Source organism: Macrobrachium rosenbergii, chromosome 21, assembly GCF_040412425.1.
Source record: "Macrobrachium rosenbergii isolate ZJJX-2024 chromosome 21, ASM4041242v1, whole genome shotgun sequence".
Classification (NCBI taxonomy): Eukaryota; Metazoa; Arthropoda; class Malacostraca; order Decapoda; family Palaemonidae; genus Macrobrachium; species Macrobrachium rosenbergii.
Window position 1 is genome coordinate 60,815,430 of NC_089761.1, and position 10,796 is coordinate 60,826,225.

The following is a 10,796-nucleotide window of genomic DNA, read 5'->3' on the forward strand; positions in this document are numbered from 1 at the left end:
GGAAGCCATTGTAGTGTTAGGGTTATTTTTGAGTTCTTTTGGCTATTCAGTGGTTGAGACCATGTATATTTTTACTTCGTGAATGCTGTGTTGTACCTTTAGTGGTAATAAAGATTTTTTTGTAATTTTGTATGAAAGCCAGTTTCATTTGTCACCCACAAGCAGTAACGAGGTGGTATTAGTACAAACCTATGTTGCAAATCATTACCTACCAACATCTCCTTAGAATATGTTACTGTACATTTCAGTGCACTTATTGCTTTTTACTATTTTGTATTGTTTCTTTTTGCTGCTGGTGTGCTACAAACACCACAGCTGGTGGCAGCCTAGCAAAAGTGCATAAAATTTCTGTTTCTTTATCTTACCTAACCTGTCACTTAAGTTTATATGGACATTTGTCCCATTGAGAGATGGTTAAGGGGTGAGGAAAGAATTAGTATCAATATATATTTTGGGTATCATCTTGATGGTTAACAAACCAACGCCCTTACAGATGGGACTTGAGATTTCACAGAAACCTGAGCCCTTTGGTATATACTCGCCTTCTTGGCGGTCCGTGTACTTGAAGCTTCCACGGTACGCAGAGGTTCCACAGAAGACCTCTCTGCCTAAAAGTCCGGGGAGATTCAAGGAGAGGCAGGCACAGCACTACACTTAGAGACAGAGCTCTGAGCAGAAGTGCTGGGTGCTTGGCTCTCCTCGGAGGTCCACACACCCTTGGCTCCTAAATCAGCAGGTCTTGAAGAGACTCATGACACGGTCCCTGAGTCTGGAGACCTGGGAGAGCCAGCAAGAGATCCCTCTGTCTCTCTCAGGGAGACAGACACCCCTTCGGAAGACCCAGTTCAGGGCTTCTGGGAGGAAGAAGCGACCTCCTTCTTCCTCCCCTTGTGGGCTTTGGAAGAGGGAGGGGAGGAGGTGGGAGCAGACAAAGACAACAATGAAGAAGACACTCTCCTTGCTCTTTTCTTGGATTTCTTGGACTTCTTCCTCTTCTTCTTCTTATTCAAGAGGGCGTGAAGGATCTGCTCTCCGAGGTTGGTGGAAGTCTCAGGAACATACATCTGGGGAGCAGGAATGGGCACCACAGAGGCCACAGCAGAAGCAATGGTGAACTACTGCCAGGGTTGTTAGTGTGGCATGCACAGATACCGCCACGGGCATTTTAGTAATTGGTGGTCACCTTGGCAGTCGACTTAATGACTGTCGCAGAGGCACGAGTCAGAGGAGAGAGGGCAGGAGTGTGCGTGGCTCAAAGGTGACTCAGAATGCCCCGCATCCAAGGAACTCCTTGGAGACCAAGAGACTGCCAGGTCTCTAGGAGGTCTTCCACCTCCACGCCTGGAAACAAAGTCGGGTCAGGAGGGACACCTCCATTCGCACTGAAGGAGATGCTTCTCCCCCCCCCTCCCCCGGGGTGAATGGAGGCTACCACAGGGAGGTTGTCCCAGCTTCCAGTTCCCCAACAACAATCTCCTCCCGACAAGGTGAGTGAAGACAACAAAGAGGAAACCTCTCCCGAAGGAGAGGAAGCAAGGCATGGAAGTTTCACTGGCAGAATAAAAGCATCCAAAGGATTACTCACCAAGAGAGTTATCAGGGGCGTATTACCCTCAGATGATGACTAGGGAAGTTTATTCCGATACTTCCTCCTCAACGAATACACAGTCCGTTGCTCTGGAGTCCAGTCAGGGCACTCCTCACAAACAGAGCCAGGGTTACACTCAAATCCCCTGCACGATGTGCAAAGGAAATGAGAATCTACATCAACAGAGGAGCAATGATGGCTACATGCCTTACCTGCGGTACCTGGGCATTTGCATGTGGTAATTGGCTTATGCTCCAAAGGTCATACAACTTGTGGGTTTGGTGATCCATGTCAGGCAAACACACAAACACATAAATTCACTCAAACAAGAAGAAAAAATCCCAACAGGAAAGAAGCGATGTTCCATACAAACATGGCGTGAGCAACGGCAAGCAGGGCAGAAGGCAGTGGAGCACAACCACTAACAAGCGCAGCCGAAAATAAAGTGACGCTCTGCTGATTGGGCAGGCAGGACTCCCACCGGTCCTTCGGTAGTTAACTACCATACCTCCTTGTTAAAAAGTTTAATGGCCAGTTCCAGCTACGCTGATAGTAATTTCTATAATAAAGACTGAAAAGTTTGTATATCATGTAGGAAAAAACTCTTGACTGAGCACCCCTGGAATCCTTTTTTTTTCTGATAAAGCTAAGATCTCTCCCAAGTTTTCATTAATTCTCAAGGGAGCAGAGGTAGGGGAAGTGAATGACTCATCACCAACATCAATTGTCACGTCAACAGACAGCATTAAATCCTGTGAAGAACTGCCACAAAATAATAAAAACCTAGGATCCTTGGAGTTCCACAAACTGTAGCTGGAATTGCATGCACCTCCACCAAAGTCTTGTGCACCTCAAACTCATCTGGGGGAGGACAATCTCCTTCCATGTGGCTGAGAAGTGGTAACATCAGCATTCGGGTCCACACAAGGATCCAAGTTCTCAAGCAGATCTGTGCAAATCCTACAGGCCAGCTCTGTGATAGCTAAAGTAGCTCAGTGGCCTGGTTAAAGCACTAAGAATAATAAGCAGCAGGAAACAGGATGTCACTAGAAGATTAGCATTACTTGACCTTAACAATGAAATTCAGAGATCCCAAGGCTAACCATAACACTAACAATTTAAAAGCAGAGCATTCGTCATTTTTGCCTGATAAGCCCTCCTCTTCTTGAAGTAAGCCCACTGGTAAGATGACTAAATGTTTCAAGTGACTCTGGTAAAGCAGCACTGGCCTCAACAAGTACTGCAAAGGAAATCATAAAGATATGGCAGACCCTATCTGGAACAATCCAGCTTGTTCACTTATACCTAATTTAACCCACAAGGTGCGGCGCGTCACTAAAATCGTTGCTTTATATGCTGTGTAAGGACGACGTTGATATTATCGATGCTTTATTTACAAATATCGCGGTAAATTTAGTCCCTCCCCTTGGCTCTGTTTGAGTGATGTCAACAGTCTCACCAGCCATTCAGCTCACTACTGAACATAAAAGATGCCAGATTTCTCTTAATCATAGGTATCAAAATAGCAAAATTGTAAACCTTCCGTCAGCCAGGGGGGCAGGGCCAGGGAGGCTTTTGTATCTTGAAGTTGAACGACAGTCGAAAATTTTTATAAATCTTTGTTTATTTTGTGAATTTTGGAGATAATGGCTTCTGATGATGATGCATATTAATTTTCATCAAATAGTGATGTTGAGATAGATAATTACAATGACAGTGATGACAGTAATATTGGTTTTAAAGTTAGTGTGCATAGGATAGTTAACATACCCACACATACGCAAATTCAACCAATTAATAACTGTTGCATATTTTTTTTACTTTTATAGGTGTTTCTTGAATAGCTAAGGAGTAAGATTGTCATGAAAAAATTGGAAATTGTCTCAGAAAATACTGCATGAAGCATTCCAAAACTAAAAAGTGGCTTTTGAAAAAATGTTTTCTTTCCAAAAATATTCTTTTTGAATATAAGTTTTTAAAAGTATCTTATATTTTATTTTTGATTATTAATCTGCAACACAAGGCAATTACAACCATGTATAACATTAGGTGATAAGTTAAAAAATGAGCAAGAAAATATTGGTTCCATTACTGAAGTTGCAAATGCATAATACTGCCGTCATCCTTAAGTGGCATCCCCCTAGCATCTCTTGGGTTAAATAAATGAAACACAGCACAAAACTTTGTACACAAACACAACACTTCACTAACTCTGCAACACAAAGTACAACACAAGTGACATACAGTAATACCATAGACACCAAGCTACAATGTAAGTGAAATAAAGAACATGCACTTTTACTGCAGAAAGACAAGGATACATTGCAGACATTAATAATGGATGGTAACATAAAACAGTATAAGCAAAAACAGCAAAATTAAAGAGAATCCTTGAATTACACACCAAAGCAAAGAAAATGCCATGATTCAATTATACAAAACAAATCAATAGATCAGGATGCTTACAATAAGTCAACAAGACACAACCTGGCTTTTTCACTTATACAATACCTAATTTAAATAAATGAAACACTGCACAAACTTAGTAAACAAACATGACATTTTTATGATAAATAAAGTTTTATATGTACTTACCAAGTAACTATTAGTTTCACTTAACAGCGACAGTTCTAAATTTGAAATTCGCGGTAACATGCAATTGTTTTAGTGTAGGTAATTACACCCCGCCCACTACCTGGGAAGAATAGGCAAAACAGTGCTGAAGAGCCCAATTCGTTTGTGCCTTATGTCCATGAGAGGGGAGGTGGGAGGGCTTTGATCATGTAGTTACTTGGTAAGTATATATACTGTAAAACTTTATTTTACCATAAAAATGTCATTTTTATATACGTAACTTACCAAGTAACTACATACCTGAATCCCACGTTGACAGGAGGTTGGAAGCAAGGACATTTTCCATCCATAAACACTCATTAAAGGAGATGAATTTGAAATAGAAAGGTATCTAGCATTGGTATAATGCTTGTTGTAACCTTACCTGGTGAGAGAACTGCAGCAAGAAGATACTGCCTCTGGTTGGCACTCATCTTGACCTGTAGTGAAGTGGCAGTAAAGCTGAGAGTCGTCTCTACTTCAGTGGGAGAACCTTGCAGTCAAAGGTACTCCGAAGACTGACAGGGCATTACAAAATAAATGCCCTTGCCCTGCACACAGTACAATGAATACAACCAGAAATTCGTTACCACAACATTAAAACCATAACCCAACCATTAAAAAAAACAACTTGTGGGTACTCCTGGTACACAGCACCACCAGGCATCCCAAAACTCAGCATCCTTTACCAAGGCAACAAGATAGAGGATTGGAAGGGATATCTCCCATCCTTCTCCCCCAATACCATGCCAGCCAAGGCCAATGGGCCTAACATATTGCAATTATTATAGACTGTCTCCACATCGAGCAAATAATGGGAGGCGAACACTGATTTTGACTTCCAGTAAGTTGATTGGAGAATCGTGGAGAGAGACAAGTTCTTCTTAGAAACCAACAAAGTGGTGACTTATCTGATCTCATGAGCTTTTATTTTAAAAACAACTAGGTCATCTTCTTGAATCTTCGAGTGTGACTTGGAAATAACACTGTAAAAAGAAGGCCAAGGCATTCTCAGATAATGGTCGAGAGGGGGTTTTTTACCGAACACCACAGATTCTGAGAGGGACCTCTAATCCCTTTGGGCCTATCCAAGAAGTACTTAAGTGCTCTCACTGGGCAAAGAGTTCTCTCCTGGTCTGCTGGCCCAAGGATATCTAACAAACTCTTGATCGTGAATGAACGAGGCCAAGAGTTGGACGGGGTTTCGTTCTTTGCCAGGAATCCAAGTATGATGAGCTGACCACATCTTGTGAAAAACCTCCTTGCTTACTGAAGGTGTGTAATTCGTTGATCCTGCTGTAGCTAAAGCAACTAAAAAGAGTCTTCTTGGTTAAATTTTTCAGTGATACAGCATGAAGGGGCTCAAATGGAGGGCCAGAGAGCCATTTGAGGATGATGTCTAGATTCCAGGTGACTGATGTAGACTTCCCTTGCTTGGAATTGTCTAGGGACTTAATGAGATCACTTATTGGATCACTTATGTCTTGATTAGCAGACAAATCGAGACCTGTATGTCTAAACACAGAGTTTAGTATAGACCTATAACCTCTGATTGTAGAGGTGGCCAAGCTGCGGGAGGACCTCAGAAATATTAAAACATCAGTGATCTGTGCTACAAAGGTTTTAGAAGGCGATATGCCATGTCTTTGGCACCAGCCACGAAAGACTGTCCACTTCGCCTGGTAGACATTAGTGGAAGACTGACGTCTGCACTTGGCAACAGTTTCTGCAGTTTTTCTTGAAAAGCCCTGCACTCTGACAAGCTCGCTGACAGTCTGAAGCCTGTCAGAGTGAGGGTGGATAAGCCTAGATGGAAGTGATGGAAGTGAGGCTCCTTTAGAAGGCTTCTCTTCTGATGGAGAAGTCTGGGGAAGTCTATTAAGAGACTGAGAAGGTCTGGAAACCACTCCTGTGGCCAAAGCGGAGCTACAAGTGTCATGGACACGGTGTGGGTCATGAACTTGTTTAGGACTTCTCTCACCATTCTGAACGGTGGGAAGGCATGGACATCCAAATCCAACCAGTCCTGGAGCATGGCATCCATCGCCCATGCCCAAGGGTCCAGGGCTGGAGATCAGTAGACAGGGAGGCGATGGTTCCTCCATGTCACAAACAGGTCTAGCGAAGGTATTCCCCACCATTTCCACAGGTCAGTGCACACCTGTGGATTCAGCGTTCATTCCGTCAGAAGGACCTGTTTGCAGCGACTTAACTCATCCGCAAGAACGTTTAACTTTCCCTGGATGAAGCAAGTTATTATCCTGGTATGGTTGATCTCTGCCCAGAGAAGAAGATCCTTGGCTGCTTCGTAAAGGGAAAAGGAATGAGTCCCTCCCTGATTTTTTATGTAGGCCAATGCGGTCGTGTTGTCCAGGTGGACTGTGATTGCCTTGCAGCATGTCTCTTGCAAAATGCTGAAGGGCCAAGTGAATAACCTTCAGTTCCCTTACATTTATATGTAATCTTTTTTCTTCTAATGACCACTTCCCGGATATTTCCATGTTGTTCAAAAGCGCCCCCAACCCACATCCAACATGTCTGAGTACAAAGTTAGGTCGGGGCTCAGCGGGTGCAATGACCAAGAACCTACTCCTCTGCAAGCCACCACTGAAGATCCTCCTTGATCTCAGGAGTGATGTGGAAAATGAAGGCATCTGGGAGAGTTTTCCTCTGCCAATTGGCCTTCAGGAAGTATTGCAGGACTCTTGTGTGTAACCTTCCTAAAGGCAAGAACTTCTCAATGGACGAGAGAGTGCCTAGCAGACTCATCCACTCTTTGGCTGTGCACGATGGGTGATATGAAGTTCCTTACTTTCTTCAGGAAGTCTTGAATCCTTTGGTGGGACAGAAAAGCCCAAAAGGTCAGAGCATCGATCCCCTCCTCCAAATACATAATCAACTGTCAGAGTAAACTGGGATTTCTGAACATTGATTAAAAGACCCAAATCTTGGGCCAGTACCAGAGTCTTTTGAAGGTCCTCCATGAACCTTGTCCTCCATGGGAGCGTAGCAGCCAGTCATCCAGATATAAACAGATGTTGATCCCCATGAGATGGAGCCATCTTGCTAAAGGGGCGAGAACACGGGGTGAATACTTGCGGAGCTGTAGAGAGGCTGAAACAGGGGCCCTGAGCTGAAGGACCCTGCCCTGGAATACGAACCGCAGATACAAGCAGTCCCTAGTTATCGGTGATCTGGTTTTATGGTGCTTGTCTAATGACAAAAATCTGCGATTTTCAGTGCCGATACGCACTGATTTCCACTTACCGGTGCCGATAATCAGGTAATGACGCTGATCTCCGGTTATCGGTGCTGATACGCGCAGAAAATCGCAGATTTTTACTTATCGTCACACTATCAGAATGGAACCCCTGCCAATAATCGGGGACTGCCTGTACTTCCAGAACCAGCAGAGGCAGTGGGCCAAGAGTGGTCACCAACCAGCGGTGATGACGAGCTCCCGGGTCGAGGAGACTGCTGTAGCCTTAGCGAAGCAATCTCCCGAGGAGAGTGGAGCGGCTCGCGAGAGCCGAGCCGCGCGCTTGCCTCCCCTGAGCCAGGCTGGCCACGTGGACGTGGCCGGGGACTGGGAGGAGTCGAGCGTGCGGCTGGCTGGCGCGAGCTTGTGCTGTCCTCTGGACGCGCCCCAGTCTTCTTCGAGGCCATAGCCTCTCGGGAAGACTGAGCAGGGGACCTCTTCTCCACCTCTCCTTGCGTTCAGCCCCGCGGGGCCGAAGCACTATCCCGGGAACCTGACTTTGCACTTAAAGGAGTGCCAGCAGGAAGAGCCGGAGCACCTGTATGCCCCGGCTCTTTCTCTCACCCACGCCCTGGTCTGTACGGGCGAAAAGTTTCTCCCGATCAGACTGGGGTACCCGGTCTCCTTGGGGACCCGGTACTGGAGCAACTCGCGAACGAGTGTCCGACGCGGACTCGCTGGCCTTCGAAGCAGGAATTTTCTTAGGCGCAGCGGGGCGGTGCAGGCCTTGGTCTGCACACCTTTGGCTCCCGATGACACTGACCCGGAGGCCAGGGCAGTGGTTCCCTGATCTGAGGATCGGGAAGAGTCGACGACAGATCCCACTGCCTTCCCTGTGGAAGGAGGCAGACCCTTGGAAGCCTCGGTGTGAGGCTTCTTAGAGGGGGGAGAGGCAGGCTTCTTCTTCTTTGGCTGCAAAGCCTCGGAAGGAGAAGCGGAAGAGGCAGCAGATGAAGACGACGATGATGACAAAGACGAAGATGAAGATGATGACACCTTCCTAGACCTCTTCTTCTTCTTCTTCTTCACCATCTGCTTCAGGAACGCTGTCAGGTCCCCAAGCCAGGAGAGCGTGGCCGAAGACTCAGGAACAGCAGGAGGGGCTGCAGCAGAAGGTACATCCCGGGTATAGACCGCGGAGCTCGAGCCAGCATTTGCCTGGGTGGAGGCAGCCGTGCGTCGGCCAGGAACAAAAGTGGGGGGGCCAGGAATGCAGGCGCCGCCCCCTCCCACATGGATAGTTGTGTCAGGCCGCGCCAGAGTCGATGGGATGGGAACAGGAACAGACGAAGGGCCGGGCTGGAACGTAAGGTGAGGAACAGTGGATGTAGACAGGCCAGGGTCAGCAACGGGGGCAGCGACAGTCACATACGGGTATGATGCCGTCACCATGTAGGCAGGGCCAGCTCGCGTGAACGGGGCCAGGAAGCCAGGCGGCAGCGGTACAGCGTGTTGCAACGCAGGGGACGCCGATACCTGGGTGTCAAGGTGTGATGCTACTGACACTGGGAGCTGTGCAAACCTGGACATGGTGATGGTCGTAGTAGTGGCTGTCGTTGCCGAGTGAGTGGTAACTGGAGCGGGGGGCAGTGGAGCCAATCCCTCCAGTGACGTGCCAGGTAGGCCCAGGTGTAGCCAGGTTGAGGTTGGGTTCGTAGCCTGGCTATCCAGCCCGAGACCTGAAGCGAGAGTCGGGTTAGTACAAGAAGCCTCTACCCGCTCCGAAGGAAAAAACTCCCCTCCGGAACGGGAAGAGACCTCCGAGAGGATGTCCTGGTCCAACTCTCCCCACGCCCTTCCACAAACGATGAAACGAAAGAGGAAGGGGAGGGGGAGTCCTCACCCGAGGGAGAGGGAGCAAGAAGGGGAAGTTCGCCGGGAGGGAGAAACGAGCCCGACACATTCGCCACCACTGGAGTCGTTGGGGGCGTGTTTCCCTCGGACGACTCCTTGGTAGGCTTACGACGGTAACGTCTCCTCCCCTCGAACTTCCCCCATTGCTCGGGGGACCAAGAGCAACACTCACTACAAGGGTCTTCGCGTGAACACACACATCCCCTGCAAGATGTACAGAGGGCGTGTGGGTCCACGTCGACTCTAGACCGAAAAGAGTTACATTTTTTCCCCCCTACCCCAGGACATACACGCTGGGGATAGGAAGGCTTGGTTGGTTTATCCATAACAAGAAAAGGTAATATTCCCACCAAATGATGAAGAAAAGAAAGCTGTCAGGCAGAGAGCGGCGAAGAACAACGTCCGTGCGCTACGACGGCCGAAAGCAAACTGGAATGTTTACATCCGGGCAGGCGGTACTCCCGCCTCCCAGACAGTAGTTAACTGCCTAACTACCTTGTTTGAAGTTCAACGGCCGTTTCCAGCCTACACCTGAAAGTAATCCCTGATGTAAAAGACCGAGGGTTTGTATATTGTGTCGGAACAACATGGGTTTGTATTAATAAATATCAAAAACACAATATATACAAAAAATACAGGAAGATCCCACTGGGATGAATAAAGAGCTTAACGACAGTCAGGCAAAGTGATCCGAAAACATGTCTGCAACGCATGATGGCCGAAAGCAAACTGGAAAGTTTACATCTGGGCAGGCGGGTATTCCTGCCTACATGATGGTAGGTGCTGCCTAACCACCTTGTTCAAGAGTTTAATGGCCGTGTCGAGCCTCGCCGTAAGTAATTCCTAATGTAAAGTACTGATGGTTTGTATATCGTGTCAGAACAAACAAGCGTTTTCTCCAAAAATGTTCATTTTCAAATACATACAGGGTTCCATCATGAGTAACAAATTCCACAAAAAAAAAAAAAAAAAAATTACGATAACACGTACATCAAACAAGATAAAGAATTACTTGCTAAAGAACAGTTATACAGTAACTTCCTACCATATTATCAAAGTGGATCTCTTATATTTACCTAACTGTCTGAGGCAGATTAACAACCCTATGCAAGTAACGTTGCATCCTTTTTCTCCACAAACTCAGCATGATTACACCTGCAATAAAGTAGTAACTTAATGGGCATCAAAACAATTTTACAAAGAATAACAAGACAAATTTCTTAATGCATATGTCATTAATACTTTTTTAAGCATTTCATAGGTAACTTCTAGGAAGGAGGCGTGCTAGTAAAAGGTTTGGGTTTGTATATTTGGGTAGAATACAAATTACTTCATAAATTTCATATTATTCCTATAAAAATTGAAACCACTGCCTTTCATATAAGAGACTCACTATGTTCTCGATCATAATAATAAGTCAGGGACAGATGACTTCAGTAACCTCCCAGACAATCCAGCATTAGATACATACAGTATTATACT

General features: G+C 46.2%; 1 protein-coding gene across 1 annotated transcript in view; it reads right to left on the reverse strand.

Annotated features, from left to right (window-relative positions):
• LOC136850228 (palmitoyltransferase ZDHHC16) overlaps positions 1 to 10,523 on the reverse strand; it is a 173,367-nt gene extending 162,844 nt beyond the window's left edge. Inside the window, exon 1 of the mRNA XM_067123867.1 lies at positions 10,391 to 10,523. Coding sequence (XP_066979968.1) covers positions 10,391 to 10,461 — 71 coding nt within the window. The 5' untranslated portion in view covers positions 10,462 to 10,523. The remainder of the gene's footprint in view (positions 1 to 10,390) is intronic.
• Between the last annotated feature and the right edge of the window lie 273 nt (positions 10,524 to 10,796).